A 21,776-nucleotide genomic window follows, 5' to 3' on the forward strand; every position below is an offset into this window, starting at 1 on the left:
CCAGCCGTGGGGTCTATGGATACCTTACGATCAGTTACTGTATGTTATTGACCCTCCTACTACTTTGTGAGAGGCTTAGTTTTAACCAGCACCTAGAACTGTTCACTTGTGGATGTTTGTGTGGTCACGCTGCTGCTGCAGCACCTCCTGGATGGTGACGGCTAACTCCTCACTGACCACTTACTATGGGCCAGTTATGATTTGGTACCGAGCTCAGAGCTAGTGGGCTCCCTCAGGACAGCCAGAGGATTACTGGAGCTTATCCGGTGGTCACAGGATACAGAGCAGATGCCAGCGACTTGGAAGTATGTCAATGTGGATTGTCTCCCATGAAATGTCCTGAACATGAGAGTATTCACAAAGGAATTGGGAATATGCAGCATGCAGATGTTCAGACAATACTCACATTACATGGGATCACAGAGCTCCTCATATACAATACACCTTAGGTAGGAAACATGCACCTTATACCTACATTGTAACTAGAGGGCAGAAGGCCCTGACAACAGCCCTCAGGCTGCTGGTACCGTTGCCCTGTGCTGGGCGAGTGCAAACATCAGCATTAGCTGAATAAAATAATCATCTCACACAGAGTACACCATCGGTTCTGTCTGTGTTCTCACCAAAAACATCAAGGAAGGATCTCTACCACAATGGCTACTGTTAGAGGCCAACTTCTCCTGCGCGCCACTGACAAGAGAAGATGACTTCCGCAACAAAGCTGATGTGTCCACATAAATCATCAGGGACAAAACTACATCAAGCAGGGACAAGTCATCCCCACTGCCTGAGTCCCAATACAATGTCCTGAATCACGTGCAACCTGGGCACCACTTTAGGCTGAAAAGCAGGATGCTGCCTACTTCTAAGCCATATAAAGGAAACGGATTACTATTGGCTCCGGTGGGCTGCTGGGATGTAGAGGGTTTTAGCTACAAACTTAGTTTGATGTGCCAGCTCCTCACAGTGTCCTTTACACCTCATGGTTAGTAGTATGCCCCAGATAGGAAGCCAGAGAAACTGTGGTCAGAGAGTCAACAATCCAAGATGACACTAGACATGGAGCAGAAGTTAGAGAAGGATAATGGAGTGTCCATCATAGTGGGTGGGAGATGAAGTTCCCTGGGAGACCAGAGGAGGAGAAAGGTAAGGGGCAGCAGAGATGAGTATGGGAGCAGGTCAGCGATAGGATATGAAATATATACGTGAATCAGGCAGCAATAGTTATCTCAGGAAACTGGTTGTGTGAGTGACATCAACACGCAGGTGAAGCAAAGAATGCAGAGGAGAGGGAGGGTTTCGGGAATGAGGAGAAAGTAGGATTCCCCACATTGCTGGTCCCCAGGTCTAAGAGTGCAGAGGAGAGCGAGGGTTCTGGGAATGAGGAGAAAGTAGGATCTCCCACATTGCTGGTCCCCAGGTCTGAGAGTGCAGAGGAGAGCGAGGGTTCCAGGAATGAGGAGAAAGTAGGATTTCCCACATTGCTGGTCCCCAGGTCTGAGAGTGTAGAGGAGAGGTAGGGTTCCGGGAATGAGGAGAAAGTAGGATCTCCCACATTGCTGGTCCCCAAGTCTAAGAGTGCAGAGGAAAGCGAGGGTTCCAGGAATGAGGAGAAAGTAGGACCCCCCACATTGCTGGTCCCCAAGTCTAAGAGTGGAGAGGAGAGCGAGGGTTCTGGGAATGAGGAGAAAGTAGGATCCCCCACATTGCTGGTCCCCAGGTCTAAGAGTGTAGAGGAGAGGGAGGGTCCTGGGAATGAGAAAGTAGAACCCTCCACATTGCTGGTCCCCAGGTCTGAGAGTGCAGAGGAGAGCGAGGGTTCCAGGAATGAGGAGAAAGTAGGATCTCCCACATTGCTGGTCCCCAGGTCTGAGAGTGTAGAGGAGAGGTAGGGTTCCCGGGAATGAGGAGAAAGTAGGATCTCCCACATTGCTGGTCCCCAAGTCTAAGAGTGCAGAGGAAAGCGAGGGTTCCAGGAATGAGGAGAAAGTAGGACCCCCCACATTGCTGGTCCCCAAGTCTAAGAGTGGAGAGGAGAGCGAGGGTTCTGGGAATGAGGAGAAAGTAGGATCCCCCACATTGCTGGTCCCCAGGTCTGAGAGTGTAGAGGAGAGGAAGGGTCCTGGGAATGAGAAAGTAGAACCCTCCACATTGCTGGTCCCCAGGTCTGAGTGTGTAGAGGAGAGGTAGGGTATCGGGAATGAGGAGAAAGTAGGATTCCCCATATTGCTGGTTCCCAGGTCTAAGAGTGTAGAGGAGAGGGAGGGTTCCAGGAATGAGGAGAAAGTAGGATCCCCCACATTGCTGGTCCCCAGGTCTAAGAGTGTAGAGGAGAGGGAGGGTTCCAGGAATGAGGAGAAAGTAGGATCTCCCACATTGCTAGTCTCCAGGTCTGAGAGTGTAGAGGAGAGGGAGGGTTCCAGGAATGAGGAGAAAGTAGGACCCCCCACATTGCTGGTCCCCAGGTCTGAGAGTGTAGAGGAGAGGGAGGGTTCTGGGAATGAGGAGAAAGTAGGATCCCCCACATTGCTGGTCCCCAGGTCTGAGAGTGTAGAGGAGAGGGAGGGTTCCGGGAATGAGGAGAAAGTAGGATCCCCCACATTGCTGGTCCCCAGGTCTGGGAGTGTAGAGGAGAGGTAGGGTTCCAGGAATGAGGAGAAAGTAGGATCCCCCACATTGCTAGTCTCCAGGTCTGAGAGTGTAGAGGAGAGGGAGGGTTCCAGGAATGAGGAGAAAGTAGGACCCCCCACATTGCTGGTCCCCAGGTCTGAGAGTGTAGAGGAGAGGGAGGGTCCTGGGAATGAGAAGAAAGTAGGACCCCCCCACATTGCTGGTCCCCAGGTCTGAGAGTGTAGAGGAGAGGGAGGGTTCTGGGAATGAGGAGAAAGTAGGATCCCCCACATTGCTGGTCCCCAGGTCTGAGAGTGTAGAGGAGAGGGAGGGTTCCGGGAATGAGGAGAAAGTAGGATCCCCCACATTGCTGGTCCCCAGGTCTGGGAGTGTAGAGGAGAGGTAGGGTTCCAGGAATGAGGAGAAAGTAGGATCCCCCACATTTCTGGTCCCCAAGTCTAAGAGTGTAGAGGGGAGGGAGGGTTCCAGGAATGAGGAGAAAGTAGGACCCCCCACATTGCTGGTCCCCAGGTCTGAGAGTGTAGAGGAGAGGGAGGGTCCTGGGAATGAGGAGAAAGTAGGACCCCCCCACATTGCTGGTCCCCAGGTCTGAGAGTGTAGAGGAGAGGGAGGGTTCTGGGAATGAGGAGAAAGTAGGATCCCCCACATTTCTGGTCCCCAAGTCTAAGAGTGTAGAGGGGAGGGAGGGTTCCGGGAATGAGGAGAAAGTAGGACCCCCCACATTACTGGTCCCCAGGTCTAAGAGTGTAGAGGAGAGGGAGGGTTCCAGGAATGAGGAGAAAGTAGGATCTCCCACATTGCTGGTCCCCAGGTCTGAGAGTGTAGAGGAGAGGTAGGGTTCCGGGAATGAGGAGAAAGTAGGATCTCCCACATTGCTGGTCCCCAAGTCTAAGAGTGTAGAGAAGAGGGAGGGTTCCGCAAATGAGGAGAAAGTAGGACCCCCCACATTGCTGGTCCCCAAGTCTAAGAGTGTAGAGGAGAGGTAGGGTATCGGGAATGAGGAGAAAGTAGGACCCCCCACATTGCTAGTCCCCAGGTCTGAGAGTGTAGAGAGGGAGGGTTCCGGGAATGAGGAGAAAGTAGAACCCCCCACATTGCTGGTCCCCAGATCTGAGAGTGTAGAGGAGAGGAAGGGTATCGGGAATGAGAAAGTAGAACCCTCCACATTGCTGGTCCCCAGGTCTGAGTGTGTAGAGGAGAGGGAGGGTTCCGGGAATGAGGAGAAAGTAGGATTCTCCACATTGCTGGTCCCCAGGTCTGAGTGTGTATAGGAGAGGTAGGGTATCGGGAATGAGGAGAAAGTAGGATTCCCCATATTGCTGGTTCCCAGGTCTAAGAGTGTAGAGGAGAGGGAGGGTATCGGGAATGAGGAGAAAGTAGGATTCCCCAGATTGCTGGTCCCCAGGTCTGAGTGTGTATAGGAGAGGTAGGGTATCGGGAATGAGGAGAAAGTAGGATTCCCCACATTGCTGGTCCCCAGGTCTGAGAGTGTAGAGGAGAGGTAGGGTTCCAAGAATGAGGAGAAAGTAGGATCCCCCACATTTCTGGTCCCCAAGTCTAAGAGTGTAGAGGGGAGGGAGGGTTCCGGGAATGAGGAGAAAGTAGGACCCCCCACATTACTGGTCCCCAAGTCTAAGAGTGTAGAGAAGAGGGAGGGTTCCGCAAATGAGGAGAAAGTAGGACCCCCTACATTGCTGGTCCCCAGGTCTGAGAGTGTAGAGGAGAGGGAGGGTTCTGGGAATGAGGAGAAAGTAGGACCCCCCATATTGCTGGTCCCCAGGTCTGAGTGTGTAGCTCTGGCATATGGGGGAGGTACGCCAGGCTCTGGGAGAAGTAGAGGGACTGAGGTCATGGATGAATGTACAGGAATAGGGGGATACGTGGATATTAGAAACCATTGTTGTTGCAAATGGTTCTTTACCGTCTTCTCCAGTGTATGTTGCCTGATGTACTAATTATTGCCCTTTATGGCGATAGATACTGAATTTTGTACGCAGGGCCTGACGCAGAGCTGGAAGTAAATGAGACCTGTTACTCCATAGAAGCATAAATGGAAAGACTGCATAGAATATCCCGTATGCAGAGTTGTGCCCACCCCTATGTCTCTTCCAACGTAACTGCAGGTGCCACGTACAGCTCTGCATGGCCCATACGCCATGCACTCATTTCTGGAACATACACATACATGTCACATACATGTCACATACAGGTCCCTGGCTGCTCACCTTGCAGTAGAAGTATCGGCTCACGGCCTCCTGAGACCATGGCTCTTGGTAGAAGTCCGCTCTCCTCTCTTGTTCCGGGTTTCCCACCACATCTGTCATAATCTAATAAGAGAGAACCAGCAGCCGCCATTACTGAGTGTATGAGAGCAGGGAGGATCATGGGATGTGTGACATGGGGGGTGGATAGGGACAAACGCACAGAGGAGTAATGGAGGCAGACGCGCGTTATGTCGCTACAAACACTGCGATTACCTTGAGGTCTCGGCTCTGAGATAACAGCCAGTCCTGGATATAACCCTTCGGATCTCTAGAGAAGCTCAGCATGAAATCTCGTTGTATCTTCAGCTGATTAATTGATTCGATCGTCTCATGGATCTAAGGTCGGAGATGAAGAATTGGGGAACCACAGATACATCAGCGCAGGGAGCGACACAAGCTGAGGCTTATTACACACGAGGGGCCGGAATCGGCCGCTTGCGTCTCTGCAACAAGACTGCCCACTGACATGGTACCGGTGATATGATATGAGTCCGGCTCCGGGTACCTGTGATCCGGGTAAGATCAGGCCACTAGGTGGGACACAAGACCACTAAGCTCCCCCAACCCACTGTAATACTGTAGCAGGGGAGGACGGTCACATGGCCACAGAATCATTACACCTAACCCTAGGAATTGTGGGTAGAGGGGTGTGTACCACCAGCAATGAATATACCTACCCAGAACCCTTAGGGGCAGGACCAATATCACCTTCCAGATCTGTGTGTACTGCTGGGTACATATCTGTCGGTTTAGATCGTTCAAATCACCGAACGATTTATCGTCAGTGCATCTGAAAGATATATCGGTGCATATGTGTACGGGCGACCCGCCAACCGCCTGTACTCTGGCTGCGGGCACCGCCAACACGGCATCACAACGGACATGTCAGCCCAGACATATTGAGAAGCCCAGACATATTGGTAAGTGTTTATAGCTTATTAATCGGTCGGCGACTGGTCTTTATTTGACACAACAAGAAGAATCTAAATGTATTTGTAAAGCAACATAAGACAGAGAATGAGGACATCAATCTGCCGTATATACCTTATGTACCAATATATACCTGTAGGATATACCCGGTTATGTGCCCCTATATACCTGTAGTATATACCTGGTTATGTACCCCTATATGCCTGTAGGATATACCTTGTTATGTACCCCTATATGCCTGTAGTATATACCTGGTTATGTACCCCTATATGCCTGTAGGATATACCTTGTTATGTACCCCTATATGCCTGTAGGATATACCCGGTTATGTACCCCTATATGCCTGTAGGATATACCCGGTTATGTACCCCTATATGCCTGTAGGATATACCCGGTTATGTGCCCCTATATGCCTGTCGGATATACCCGGTTATGTACCCCTATATGCCTGTAGGATATACCCGGTTATGTGCCCCTATATGCCTGTAGGATATACCCGGTTATGTACCCCTATATGCCTGTAGGATATACCCGGTTATGTGCCCCTATATGCCTGTCGGATATACCCGGTTATGTGCCCCTATATGCCTGTAGGATATACCCGGTTATGTGCCCCTATATGCCCCTATATGCCTGTCGGATATACCCGGTTATGTACCCCTATATGCCTGTAGGATATACCCGGTTATGTGCCCCTATATGCCCCTATATGCCTGTCGGATATACCCGGTTATGTACCCCTATATGCCTGTAGGATATACCCGGTTATGTACCCCTATATGCCTGTAGGATATACCCGGTTATGTACCCCTATATGCCTGTAGGATATACCCAGTTATGTACCCCTATATGCCTGTAGGATATACCCGGTTATGTACCCCTATATGCCTGTAGGATATACCTGGTTATGTACCCCTATATGCCTGTAGGATATACCCGGTTATGTACCCCTATATGCCTGTAGGATATACCTGGTTATGTACCCCTATATGCCTGTAGGATATACCTTGTTATCCAGTGTAGAGATTTCTTGCTGGTTGGCTGTGGACAGCAGAAAACTGCTCATCTGACTCTTGAGAGGATCCTCTACCTCCACGTCAATGTCATAGCAAGCTGTCTTCTTCTGGTCGGTGGGGTCCACACTGCAAGGACAGGCAGATCAGTCATGTAATGACCCAGAGAGAGATTCACAACCAGTCCTGGCAATAATGAGGGTGACGTTGCAGAGATATGTACATAGGACATAGGTAGAAGGTTGTAGGTGTCGAAGTTGGATAATTGGCTGAGACAAGATCAGCTTAAAATTAGATCGTAACGACGCCATCTTGCGACTGGCCGCAAGACGCCATCTTGGAAATGAGATCGCAATACGCCATTTTGAGAATGGACGCTCAGCGCCATTTTAGCTAAACTCACACTTAAGTACATGTGGCGATATTACTATTAGCATCATGCGATTGCATCTTTCACTATTCCTCATACACACATAAATACGCACAATTGCGCTGTTAACTAGTCGCACATTAGCGAATGCGTAAGGTCCTGTATGAAAACGCTGTTTATTAGCCTCCTGCGCACGCATCTGCCCCAAGTTAACTAGCGTCTTTACATCAAACCCCACATACTCACACATTACATATTTACATACAAGGTTCTATAAGCTTTAAAAGTATAAGATTCAAGTTTGTTCATTTATTATAATTGCTGTGAAATAAAGGTTATTTGGTAGCTAAGATTTTATACGTGGTAAGTAAGCCATGCTTGGTATTATACTGATCTGCACTCTTTCAACAGCATTACGGTATCGTCAGTGTGAAGATCGCAACATGCATTCTCAACTTATGGACCGCAGAAACTTAAAGCACCGAAATGTACATTATATGACCAACTGTTAGGATTTGCATGAGGTGGGAAACGGGGGCATCCAGCTGTCGGAGGCTGGACTGTGTCAACCTGTTAAATGCTTTGTAACAGATGCATCTTCCTTGGGAACCAATGGCATTAGCGACAAGCCTCTCTATTGTTTTGTCTGTTTCTGTGAGGGTATAAATGTGCGTGTAGTGACCCCAGTCGAGAGTCTTCTTGCTGATTGCTGATTGACGGAGGTTTCTTGCAGATGCCGGTATCTGGTCCAGAAGCGCATGCGTATGTATAACTGTACTTGGGTCTGTATAATTTCTTTGCGCTAAATTGTACTTAGATCATAGCGTGTAACTGACTGTACTTTTACTTGAATATTACTTTGTGCTTTGGAAACACAGGTTCAAGGTCTGGAGTCTATTTACTGTATGACTGCGTACGCAAATAGTGACATCCTTAGGGGTTTATAGGCAGGATATTAGAAGGTATAGGCAGGAGTGTATAGAGGTTCAAATTCAGTATCATTATAGAAAACAGGTGAGTGGGTGTAGGAGGCAGGTGAGTGGGTGTAGGAGGCAGGTGAGTGGGTGTAGGAGATGGTGAGTGGGTGTAGGAGACAGGTGAGTAGGTGTAGGAGACAGGTGAGTAGGTGTAGGAGACAGGTGAGTAGGTGTAGGAGACAGGTGAGTAGGTGTAGGAGATAGGTGAGTAGGTGTAGGAGATAGGTGAGTAGGTGTAGGAGATGGTGAGTGGGTGTAGGAGACAGGTGAGTGGGTGTAGGAGACAGGTGAGTAGATGTAGAACATAGGTGAGTAGGTTTAGGAGACAGGTGAGTGGGTGTAGGAGACAGGTGAGTGGGTGTAGGAGACAGGTGAGTGGGTGTAGGAGACAGGTGAGTGGGTGTAGGAGACAGGTGAGTGGGTATAGGAGACAGGGTAGTAGATGTAGGAGACAGGTGAGTAGGTGTAGGAGACAGGTGAGTGGGTGTAGGAGACAGGTGAGTGGGTGTAGGAGACAGGTGAGTGGGTATAGGAGACAGGGTAGTAGATGTAGGAGACAGGTGAGTGGGTGTAGGAGAGAGGTGAGTGGGTGTAGGAGACAGGTGAGTGGGTGTAGGAGACAGGTGAGTGGGTATAGGAGACAGGGTAGTAGATGTAGGAGACAGGTGAGTAGGTGTAGGAGACAGGTGAGTGGGTGTAGGAGACAGGTGAGTGGGTGTAGGAGACAGGTGAGTGGGTGTAGGAGACAGGTGAGTGGGTATAGGAGACAGGTGAGTGGGTATAGGAGACAGGGTAGTAGATGTAGGAGACAGGTGAGTAGGTGTAGGAGACAGGTGAGTGGGTGTAGGAGACAGGTGAGTGGGTGTAGGAGATGGTGAGTGGGTGTAGGAAATGGTGAGTGGGTGTAGGAGACAGGTGAGTGGGTGTAGGAGACAGGGTAGTAGATGTAGGAGATAGGTGAGTAGGTGTAGGAGATGGTGAGTGGGTGTAGGAGACAGGTGAGGGGGGGCATGGTAGTAGATGTAGGAGACAGGTGAGTAGGTGTAGGAGACAGGTGAGTGGGTGTAGGAGACAGGTGAGTGGGTGTAGGAGATAGACGAGTAGGTGTAGGACATAGGTGAAAGAGTGTAGGAGATAAGTGAGAGAATCTAGGAGATAGCTGAGATGGTGTAAGAGACATTTGAGTGGGTGTAGGAGATAAGTGAATGGGTGTAGGAGGGGATGCGGTCAATATCCCAACCGCGGTGCTCAGAATGCCGGCGCCGGAATCCTGGCACCTGTCATGATCCCGGTGCTAGCATCCCAACCGCCGGAATCACAAAGGTAAGTAGCGGGGTTAGGGGGAGGGTTAGCATTAGGGTTTAGGCACTAGAGGGGGGTATTAGTGTTAGGCACTAAGGGGGGAGGTTAGGTTCAGGCACCGGGGAGGGAGAGGTAGGGAGAGGAGGAGGGTTAGGATAAATACCGACAGGTGTCGGTATCCTAACACTGTCGGGAATTCTGAGCGCCGGCATACCGTACCCATCACTGTAGAAAATAGTTGAGTGGGTGTGGGAGACAGGTGAGTGGGTGTAGGAGATGAGTGGGTGCAGGATATAGCGAAGACAGTGCAGGATATTGCTGAGATGGTGTAGAACATAGGTTAGACGGTGTAGGAGTTAGTTGAAATGGTATAGAACATAGGTTAGACGGTATAGGAGATAGGTGAGACAGTGCAGGAGTTACAGTAGTTGAGATGGTATAGAACATAGGTTAGCCGTTGTAGGAGTTAGGTGAGATGGTATAGAACAGGAGTAGCCAACCCTGGTCCTCGAGAGCTGCCAACAGTGCATGTTTTCTAGGTCTCCGCACAGAATCATAGGAGAAATAATTAGCTTCACTTATGGATCTTTTCAAATGCGTTAGTGAGTAATGACTACACCTGTGCACCAACTAGGTGGTCTGGAAAACGTGAGCTGTTAGTAGCTCTCTAGGACCGAGGTTGGTATAGAACATAGGTTAGATGGTGCAGGACATCGCTGAGATGGTATAGAACATAGGTTAGATGGTATAGGAGATAAGTGAGATTGTGTAGGAGTTAGGCGAGATGGTATAGAACATAGGTTAGACGGTGCAGGACATCGCGGAGATGGTATAGGAGATAGGTGAGATGGTGTAGAACATAGGTTAGATGGTGTAGGAGATAGGTGAGACGGTGTAGGAGATAGGTGAGATGGTGTAGAACATAGATTAGATGGTGTAGGAGTTAGGTGAGATGGTGTAGAACATAGGTTAGATGGTGTAGGAGATAGGTGAGACGGTGTAGGAGTTAGGTGAGATGGTGTAGAACATAGGTTAGACGGTATAGGAGATAGATGAGATGGTATAGAACATAGGTTAAATGGTGTAGGAGATAGGTTAGATGGTATAGAACATAGGTTAGACCAGGGGTGGGGAACCTATTTTCTGCCGCGGGCCATTTTGATATATATAACATTATTCGCGGGCCTGGTGCAGGCCACACCCCCTCAATATGATGTCACATGGGGGCGGGGCTACAATCACCGGTGATTACAGCAATGCTCGGAGCATCCCGAGGATGCTCCGGGGAGGTGTAAGGGCAGTAGTGTGACTGTCTGAAGCGTCCTAAGGACACTCCTGGTGGCACTGCTGCATAGATTCTAGTTGCAATTTGCCATTCTAGACACCCTGCATGCCAGATGAGGCTAGCAGAAAAAAGCTCAGAGGTCCAGACCAAATGATACCGAGGGCCTTATACGGCCCCCGGGCCTGAGGTTTCCCATCCCTGGGTTAGATGGTGCAGGACATCGCTGAGATGGTATAGAACATAGGTTAGACGGTGTAGGAGTTAGGTTAGATGTTGTAGGAGATAGGTGAGACGGTGTAGGAGATAGGTGAGATGGTGTAGGACAGTGTTGGCTAACCTTGACACTCCAGCTGTTATGGAACTACATAACCCAGCATGCACTGCTACAGTTTTGCTATTAGGGCATGCTAAAACTGTGGCAGGGCATGCTGGGATATATAGTTATACAACAGCTGGAGTGTCAAGGTTAGCCAACACTGGTGTAGGAGATAGGTGAGATGGTATAGAACATAGGTTAGATGGTGCAGGACATTGCTGAGATGGTATAGAACATAGGTTAGATGGTGCAGGACATTGCTGAGATGGTATAGAACATAGGTTAGATGGTGCAGGACATCGCTGAGATGGTATAGAACATAGGTGAGATGGTGTAGGAGCAGGGGCTGGCTGGCAACTTTTAGCGTGGGGGGCAAATGGATGCAGGCGGCCCTGGCAGAGGAGTAGCGTGTAGCCAGGGAGCCCGGAGCACGTGCATGCTACAGCGCCCCCCCCCCCCCACCTCAAGTATTCCAGGGAGGAGGCAGGTCCTTATGGGATTAATGTAAAGCAAAGATAAAGATTAGTGACAGCCCCCTGTAGTGGTGCCCATATGCAGTGCCCCCCTGTGCCACAGGAGAGGACCCCCTTATGCAGGGCTCCAGTAGTGCCCTCAGTAGTGATCCCCCCTATGCAGTGCCCCTTATACAGTGCCTCCAGTAGTGGTCCCCCCAGTAGTAAGCCCCTTATATAGTGCCCCCAGTAGTGGTCCCCCTGTGCAGTGCCCCTTGTGCCCCCAGTAGTAAGCCCCTTACATAGTGCCCCCAGTAGCAGTCCACCCCCATGCAGTGCCCCCAATAGTGGTAACCCTTATGCAGTGCCCCCAATAGTGGTAACCCTTATGCAGTGCCCCTTAAATAGTGGCCCCAGTTGTAGTCTCCCCCTATGCAGTACCCCCAGTATTGACCTTTATATAGAGCCCCCAGCAGTGGTCCCCCGATGCAGTGCCCCCAGTGGTAGTCCCCTCCCCCCTATGCAGTGCCCCTAGTAGTAGTCCCCTCCCCCTATGCAGTGCCCCTAGTAGTAGTCCCCTCCCTTGTAGTGCCTCTAGTAGTAGTCCCCCTTGTAGTGCCGCTAGCAGTAGTCCCCCCCTTGTAGTGCCCCCAGTAGTAGTCCCTCCAATTGTAGTCCCCCCCTTGTAGTGACCCCAGTAGTGGTCTCCCCTCTTGTAGTGCCCCCAGTAGTAGTCTCCACCTTGTAGGGCCCCCAGTAGTAGTTCTCACCCCTTGTAGGACCCCAGTAGTAGTCCTCCCCCCCTTGTAGGGCCCCCAGTAGTAGTCCTCCCCCCTTGTAGGGCCCCCAGTAGTAGTCCTCCCCCCTTGTAGTGCCCCCAGTAGTAGCCCCCCCTTGTAGTGCCCCCAGTAGTAGCCCCCCCCTTGTAGTGCCCCCAGTAGTGGTCTCCCCCCTTGTAGGGCCCCCAGTAGTGGTCTCCCCCCTTGTAGGGCCCCCAGTAGTGGTCTCCCCCCTTGTAGGGCCCCCAGTAGTGGTCTCCCCCCTTGTAGGGCCCCCAGTAGTAGTCCCCCCCCTTGTAGGGCCCCCAGTAGTAGTCCCCCCCCTTGTAGGGCCCCCAGTAGTAGCCCCCCCTTGTAGTGCCCCCAGTAGTAGTCCCCCCCCATGTAGGGCCCCCAGTAGTAGTCCCCCCCTTGTAGGGCCCCCAGTAGTAGTCCTCCCCTCTTGTAGTTACCCCAGTAGTAGTCCCCCCCCTTGTAGTGCCCCCAGTAGTAGTCTCCCCCCCTTGTAGGGGCCCCAGTAGTAGTCCCCTCCCCCCCCTTGTAGTAACCGCAGCAGTAGTCCCCCCCCCTTGTAGAGCCCCCAGCAGTAGTCCCCACCTTGTAGTGCCCCCAGTAGTAGTCCCCCCCTTGTAGTGCCCCCCCCAGTAGACACACATCATGAAAAAAACAAAACACCTGAATCCCCGCTTCCGTCGCCGCTAGCCGCTCCTCCGTCTGTCCTCCCAGGCCGGCCCGCTCTGCATTATGGGAGAGATATCATGACGTCTCTCCCATTACCCACTGCAGGAGCCGGAAGATGGAGTGGCTCCTGCAGTGGGCGCAGCAGCAGTCAGTGATAGTGATAGTCTCATTGGCTGCTACTTAAAGCAAACACACAGCTGCCGGCGCCGTTGGCTGTGTGTTTGTCAGACACTGTGTAGCGCTGACTGAACTCCGTCCGGTCAGCGCTATGCACGCGGTGCAGGCAGCTGTGTCACAGAGACACAGACTGCCCATGGCCCGCAGAGGTGAGACGGTGTAGGAGTTAGGTGAGATGGTATAGAACATAAGTTAGACGGTATAGGAGATAGGTGAGATGGTATAGAACATAAGTTAGATGGTGTATGAGGTAGGTGAGATGGTGTAGGAGTTCGGTGAGATGGTATAGAACATAGGTTAGATGGTGTAGGAGATAGGTGAGACGGTGTAGGAGTTAGGTGAGATGGTATAGAACATAAGTTAGATGGTTAGGAGATAGGGGAGATGGTATATAACATAGGTTAGATGGTATAGGAGATAGGTGAGATGGTATAGAACATAGGTAATACGGTGCAGGACATCGCTAAGATGGTATAGAACATAGGTTGGATGGTGTAGGAGTTAGGTGAGATGGTATAGAAGATAGGTTAGACGTTGTAGGAGATAGGTGAGATGGTATAGAACATAGGTTAGACAGTGTAGGAGATAGGTGAGATGCTGTAGGAGTTAGGTGAGATGGTATAGAACATAGGTTAGATGGTGTAGGAGATTGGTGAGATGGTGTAGGAGATAGGTGAGATGGTGTAGAACATAAGTTAGACGGTGTAGGAGATACAGTAGGTGAGAAGCTGTAGGAGTTAGGTGAGATGGTATAGAACATAGGTTAGATGGTGTAGGAGATTGGTGAGATGGTGTAGGAGATAGGTGAGATGGTGTAGAACATAAGTTAGACGGTGTAGGATATAGGTGAGATGCTGTAGGAGTTAGGTGAGATTGTATAGAACATAGGTTAGATGGTGTAGGAGATAGGTGAGATGGTATAAAACATAAGTTAGACGGTGTAGGAGATAGGTGAGATGGTATAGAACATAGGTTAGACGGTGTAGGAGATAGGTGAGATGGTATAGAACATAGGTTAGATGGTGTAGAACATACAGTAGGTTAGACGGTGCAGGGCATCACTGAGATGGTGTAGAACATAGGTTAGATGGTATAGGAGATAGGTGAGATGGTATAGAACATACTGTAGGTTAGACGGTATAGGAGACAGGTGAGATGGTGTAGGAGTTAGGTGAGATGGTATAGAACATAGGTGAGATGGTGTAGAACATAGGTTAGATGGTGCAGGGCATCACTGAGATGGTGTAGAACATAGGTTAGATGGTATAGGAGATAGGTGAGATGGTATAGAACATACTGTAGGTTAGACGGTATAGGAGATAGGCGAGATGGTATAGAACATAGGTTAGACGATAAAGGAGATAGGTGAGATGGTGTAGAACATAATGTAGGTTAGACAGTATAGGAGATAGGTGAGATGGTGTAGGAGATAGGTGAGATGGTGTAGGAGTTAGGTGAGATGGTAAAGAACATAGGTTAGATGGTGTAGAACATACAGTAGGTTAGACGGTGCAGGACATCGCTGAGATGGTGTAGAACATACTGTAGGTTAGACGGTATAGGAGATAGGTGAGATGGTATAGAACATAATGTAGGTAAGACGGTAAAGGAGATAGGTGAGATGGTGTAGAACATAGGATAGACGGACTCCTCGATGGATACCAGGTTTTTAACATTTTCCTCATTAATCAATGGGATAAATGACTGACATCGAATTTATGCCATTATATGCTTTTCATATAATTTATTTATAATATTGGATTTGATATCTGGATTGTTTTTTGAAATTCAAACATTTATCAATGAAAAGTCGCCTCAGTCGTGATTTTTGGTAACTGTGGTTGGAGGATTGTCCATGTGACGGCCTAAGTGCCCCCCTAACATCTTACACCCAGCTACTGGGCCCGTCCCAAAATCGTGTACTTGTTATATATATGAAATAGCTGTTTCTCCGGTGCAGCTCCCCTGCATGTGTGTCAGTGTATAAGGGCAGGAGGGGAAATAGCTGTTTCTCCTGTGCAGCACCCCCGCATGTGTGTCAGTGTATAAGGGCAGGAGGGGGAATAGCTGTTTCTCCTGTGCAGCACCCCAGCATTTTTGTCAGTGTATAAGGGCAGGAGGGGGAATAGCTGTTTCTCCTGTGCAGCACCCCTGCATGTGTGTCAGCTATTTCCCCCTCCTGCCCTTATACACTGACACACATGCAGGGGTGCTGCATACCACACACAGCCCCCCCTCTCTAAGCTGAAGACAAGAAGCTATAATCAGCTGGAAGGCCTCTGACATCACAGATGAGAAGAAGGGGTAACAGGGACTCCTCCTATAGCCCCAGGGGATTCAGCCCCCGTATAAATATGGTTAAGTTGCTTTGTAGTAGCGGCCTGTGTGCGAGAGGAACCGGCACCTGAAATCCATAGGGGGAATGACATGCTCACCAACTGCTCAGTACCCAGCCCCTGCGTTCAGACCACCCAATACCAGGGCTCAGGGGTGTCACCTAACCGTGGGAACATCAGAGGCTTCATAATGCCAACCGCAGGGGTTATTAGGGAGCCTGGTCTGAGGAGTGGAGTTCCTAGCCGGAGGGGCAGGACACAGGCAGAGCTGGGTACAGGAGTCAGGAGATCCTGCCAGCCTGCCATCCCCGGACCTGGCTATACGGAGGAGGTCTGGCGAAAGATACGCAGCCAACGCGTATGCTCCCAGTGGAGCTGTCCCAGGTGTGCGGCAGGGGTGTTGGCTGGAGCCAGGTGACTGGTCGGCATGCCCTGCTCCTGGTGGGCAGAGGACAATCAGGCCGAGCACGGACGGAGAAGCCATCTCCCTGAGAAGCGTGGAGCACACAGCGGCCTGATTCAGGTGTAGCGTCCCCCCAGCCCAGGAGGGTAAGTGTGGTGCAGTAACTGTTCCCATTTCTAATACTAAGGGGCCTCTGCTGTAGGAACATGTGTGTGGGGTCCCCAAACTGTAGCTAATATACTGGCATTCCTGTATATACTGTATAATAGTGTGTGATAGTGTGTAATAGTGTGTAATACTGTATAATAGTGTGTGATAGTGTGTGATAGTGTATAATAGTGTATAATAGTGTGTGATACTGTATAATAGTGTATAATAGTGTATAATAGTGTATAATAGTGTGTAATAGTGTGTAATAGTGTATAATAGTGTGTAATAGTGTATAATAGTGTGTAATAGTGTGTAATAGTGTATAATAGTGTGTAATAGTGTATAATAGTGTGTGATAGTGTGTAATACTGTATAATAGTGTGTAAGTGTATAATAGTGTATAATAGTGTGTGATAGTGTGTAATAGTGTGTAATAGTGTGTAATAGTGTGTAATAGTGTGTGATAGTGTATAATAGTGTGTGATAGTGTGTAATACTGTGTAATAGTGTGTAATAGTGTGTAATAGTGTGTAATAGTGTGTAATAGTGTGTAATAGTGTGTAATAGTGTGTGATAGTGTATAATAGTGTGTGATAGTGTGTAATAGTGTATAATAGTGTGTGATAGTGTATAATAGTGTGTAATAGTGTGTAATAGTGTATAATAGTGTGTAATAGTGTGTGATAGTGTATAATAGTGTGTGATAGTGTATAATAGTGTGTAATAGTGTGTAATAGTGTATAATAGTGTGTAATAGTGTGTGATAGTGTGTGATAGTGTGTGATAGTGTATAATAGTGTGTGATAGTGTGTAATACTGTATAATAGTGTATAATAGTGTGTAATAGTGTGTAATAGTGTGTAATAGTGTGTAATAGTGTGTAATAGTGTATAATAGTGTGTAATAGTGTGTAATACTGTATAATAGTGTGTAATAGTGTGTGATAGTGTGTGATAGTGTATAATAGTGTGTGATAGTGTGTAATAGTGTGTAATAGTGTGTAATAGTGTGTAATACTGTGTAATAGTGTGTAATACTGTATAATAGTGTGTAATAGTGTGTAATAGTGTGTAATACTGTATAATAGTGTATGATAGTGTATGATAGTGTGTGATAGTGTGTGATAGTGTGTGATAGTGTATAATAGTGTGTGATAGTGTATAATAGTGTGTAATAGTGTGTAATAGTGTATAATAGTGTGTGTAATAGTGTGTAATAGTGTGTAATAGTGTGTAATAGTGTGTAATAGTGTATAATAGTGTGTAATAGTGTATAATAGTGTGTAATAGTGTATAATAGTGTGTGATAGTGTATAATAGTGTGTAATAGTGTGTAATAGTGTGTGATAGTGTGTGATAGTGTGTAATAGTGTGTAATAGTGTGTAATAGTGTGTAATAGTGTATAATAGTGTGTGATAGTGTGTGATAGTGTGTGATAGTGTGTAATAGTGTATAATAGTGTGTAATAGTGTATAATAGTGTATAATAGTGTGTAATAGTGTGTAATAGTGTGTAATACTGTATAATAGTGTGTGATAGTGTATAATAGTGTATAATAGTGTGTGATAGTGTGTAATACTGTATAATAGTGTGTAATAGTGTATAATAGTGTGTGATAGTGTGTAATAGTGTATAATAGTGTGTAATACTGTATAATAGTGTGTAATAGTGTGTAAGTGTGTAATAGTGTATAATAGTGTGTGATAGTGTGTAATAGTGTATAATAGTGTGTAATAGTGTATAATAGTGTGTAATAGTGTATAATACTGTGTGATAGTGTATAATAGTGTGTGATAGTGTATAATAGTGTGTGATAGTGTGTAATACTGTATAATAGTGTGTAAGTGTGTAATAGTGTATAATAGTGTGTGATAGTGTGTGATAGTGTGTAATAGTGTATAATAGTGTATAATAGTGTGTAATAGTGTGTAATAGTGTGTAATAGTGTGCAGTTGCTGTGTTACATGTAGAATTAGTGTGTATGTAAATAAAGGTAACGTCGTACCTCTGCTATTGTGTCATTTCCTGTGCGATCTACAGGGACTCATAAAGGAACCAGGGTACTGTGCTAGGCGTGACGGGCGACAGGGCGGAAATAATGCACGCATAAACCCGGTGTCAGGGTGGGGCTTCCACTCCTACAGGGGCGTGGCTTCTACTACTACAGGGGCGTGGCTTCCACTCCTACAGGGGCGTGGCTTCTACTACTACAGGGGCGTGGCTTCCACTCCTACAGGGGCGTGGCTTCTACTACTACAGGGGCTCATAAAAGAACCGGGTACTGTGCTAGGCACACACAGCCCCCCCTCTCTAAGCTGATACCACACACAGCCCCCCCCTCTCTAAGCTGATACCACACACAGCCCCCCTCTCTCTAAGCTGATACCACACACAGCCCCCCCCTCTCTAAGCTGATACCACACACAGCCCCCCCCTCTCTAAGCTGATACCACACACAGCCCCCCTCTCTCTAAGCTGATACCACACACAGACCCCCTCTCTCTAAGCTGATACCACACACAGCCCCCCCTCTCTAAGCTGATACCACACACAGGCCCCCCCTCTCTAAGCTGATACCACACACAGCCCCCCCTCTCTAAGCTGATACCACACACAGCCCCACCCTCTCTAAGCTGATACCACACACAGCCCCCCTCTCTAAGCTGATACCACACACAGCCCCCCTCTCTCTAAGCTGATACCACACACAGCCCCCCTCTCTCTAAGCTGATACCACACACAGCCCCTCTCTCTCTAAGCTGATACCACACACAGCCCCCCTCTGTCTAAGCTGATACCACACACAGCCCCCCTCTCTCTAAGCTGATACCACACACAGCCCCCCTCTCTCTAAGCTGATACCACACACAGCCCCCCCTCTCTAAGCTGAAGACAAGAAGCTATAATCAGCTGGAAGGCCTCTGACATCACAGATGAGAAGAAGGGGTAACAGGGACTCCTCCTATAGCCCCAGGGGATTCAGCCCCCGTATAAATATGGTTAAGTTGCTTTGTAATAGCGTCCTGTGTGCGAGAGGAACCGGCACCTGAAATCCATAGGGGGAATGACATGCTCACCAACTGCTCAGTACCCAGCCCCTGCGTTCAGACCACCCAATACCAGGGCTCAGGGGTGTCACCTAACCGTGGGAACATCAGAGGCTTCATAATGCCAACCGCAGGGGTTATTAGGGAGCCTGGTCTGAGGAGTGGAGTTCCTAGCCCGAGGGGCAGGACACAGGCAGAGCTGGGTACAGGAGTCAGGAGATCCTGCCAGCCTGCCATCCCCGGACCTGGCTATACGGAGGAGGTCTGGCGAAAGATACGCAGCCAACGCGTATGCTCCCAGTGGAGCTGTCCCAGGTGTGCGGCAGGGGTGTTGGCTGGAGCCAGGTGACTGGTCGGCATGCCCTGCTCCTGGTGGGCAGAGGACAATCAGGCCGAGCACGGACGGAGAAGCCATCTCCCTGAGAAGCGTGGAGCACACAGCGGCCTGATTCAGGTGTAGCGTCCCCCCAGCCCAGGAGGGTAAGTGTGGTGCAGTAACTGTTCCCATTTCTAATACTAAGGGGCCTCTGCTGTAGGAACATGTGTGGGGTCCCCAAACTGTAGCTAATATACTGGCATTCCTGTATATACTGTATAATAGTGTGTGATAGTGTGTAATAGTGTGTAATAGTGTGTAATAGTGTATAATAGTGTATAATAGTGTGTGATAGTGTATAATAGTGTGTGATACTGTATAATAGTGTATAATAGTGTATAATAGTGTGTAATACTGTATAATAGTGTGTAATAGTGTGTAATAGTGTATAATAGTGTGTGATAGTGTATAATAGTGTATAATAGTGTGTGATAGTGTGTAATACTGTATAATAGTGTGTAAGTGTATAATAGTGTATAATAGTGTGTGATAGTGTGTAATAGTGTGTAATAGTGTATAATAGTGTGTGATAGTGTGTAATACTGTATAATAGTGTGTAATACTGTATAATAGTGTGTAATAGTGTGTAATACTGTATAATAGTGTGTAATAGTGTGTGATAGTGTATAATAGTGTGTAATAGTGTGTAATAGTGTATGATAGTGTGTGATAGTGTGTGATAGTGTGTGATAGTGTGTAATAGTGTGTAATAGTGTGTAATAGTGTGTAATAGTGTGTAATACTGTGTAATACTGTGTAATAGTGTGTGATAGTGTGTGATAGTGTGTGATACTGTATAATAGTGTGTAATAGTGTGTAATAGTGTGTGATAGTGTGTGATAGTGTGTAATAGTGTGTAATAGTGTATAATAGTGTGTAATACTGTGTGATAGTGTGTGATAGTGTGTGATAGTGTATAATAGTGTGTGATAGTGTATAATAGTGTGTGATAGTGTGTAATACTGTATAATAGTGTGTAATAGTGTGTAAGTGTGTAATAGTGTATAATAGTGTGTGATAGTGTGTAATAGTGTATAATAGTGTGTAATAGTGTATAATACTGTGTGATAGTGTATAATAGTGTGTGATAGTGTATAATAGTGTGTGATAGTGTGTAATACTGTATAATAGTGTGTAAGTGTGTAATAGTGTATAATAGTGTGTGATAGTGTGTAATAGTGTATAATAGTGTGTAATAGTGTATAATACTGTGTGATAGTGTATAATAGTGTGTGATAGTGTATAATAGTGTGTGATAGTGTGTAATACTGTATAATAGTGTGTAAGTGTATAATAGTGTGTAATAGTGTATAATAGTGTGTAATAGTGTGCAGTTGCTGTGTTACATGTAGAATTAGTGTGTATGTAAATAAAGGTAACGTCGTACCTCTGCTATTGTGTCATTTCCTGTGCGATCTACAGGGACTCATAAAGGAACCAGGGTACTGTGCTAGGCGTGACGGGCGACAGGGCGGAAATAATGCACGCATAAACCCGGTGTCAGGGTGGGGCTTCCACTCCTACAGGGGCGTGGCTTCTACTACTACAGGGGCGTGGCTTCCACTCCTACAGGGGCGTGGCTTCTACTACTACAGGGGCTCATAAAAGAACCGGGTACTGTGCTAGGCACTGACAGGCGACAGGGCGAAAATAATGCACGCATAAAACCGGTGCCCTCGCAGTCCACATAGAGCTCAGAAAGAAACCTGAGTCTCCTATTAACAGTGTGAGTTGGGGTACACCTGTTTTCCAAAAAGATACCTCGATATGTCTCTCCATATCTCATCCACTGGAAGTGGGGTGCGTGTTTGCCTTTTGGGGAATCCACAAAGATACCTTTATGTGTGCTTTACCCGTATCATTGTGAGTACGGTATGTCCCCTCTTTCGCCATCTTTAAAGGTAGAGGATCAGACATTATCTAAATCATCCTATTTATACGTCTGACAACACCAAGGGTGGACTATATTATAAAGGTTCTAGACCCACTTCATCATTGCAATTATTCTTCATCACCCTGAGCCGTACAAGGGGAGGACCTCACCCTGAGCCGGAAAGGGGAGGACCTCACCCCGAGCCGTACAAGGGGAGGACCTCACCCCGAGCCGTACAAGGGGAGGACCTCACCCCGAGCCGTACAAGGGGAGGACCTCACCCCGAGCCGTACAAGGGGAGGACCTCACCCCGAGCTGTACAAGGGGAGCACCTCACCCTGAGCCGGAAAGGGGAGGACCTCACCCTCAGCCATACAAGGGGAGGACCTCACCCTCAGCCATACAAGGGGAGGA

General features: G+C 48.0%; 1 protein-coding gene across 6 annotated transcripts in view; it reads right to left on the reverse strand.

Annotated features, from left to right (window-relative positions):
* SMARCD3 (SWI/SNF related BAF chromatin remodeling complex subunit D3) overlaps positions 1 to 21,776 on the reverse strand; it is a 137,279-nt gene that overhangs the window by 8,115 nt on the left and 107,388 nt on the right. For all 6 annotated transcript variants that reach the window (XM_088460768.1, XM_088460766.1, XM_088460769.1 and 3 more), the window contains 3 exons: positions 6,832 to 6,967; positions 5,109 to 5,231; positions 4,857 to 4,958 (listed from right to left, as the gene is read on the reverse strand). In XM_088460768.1, coding sequence (XP_088316894.1) covers positions 4,857 to 4,958; positions 5,109 to 5,231; positions 6,832 to 6,967 — 361 coding nt within the window. The remainder of the gene's footprint in view (positions 1 to 4,856; positions 4,959 to 5,108; positions 5,232 to 6,831; positions 6,968 to 21,776) is intronic.

This window comes from Taudactylus pleione, unplaced genomic scaffold (assembly GCF_031769625.1).
Source record: "Taudactylus pleione unplaced genomic scaffold, aTauple2 ptg000978l, whole genome shotgun sequence".
Classification (NCBI taxonomy): Eukaryota; Metazoa; Chordata; class Amphibia; order Anura; family Myobatrachidae; genus Taudactylus; species Taudactylus pleione.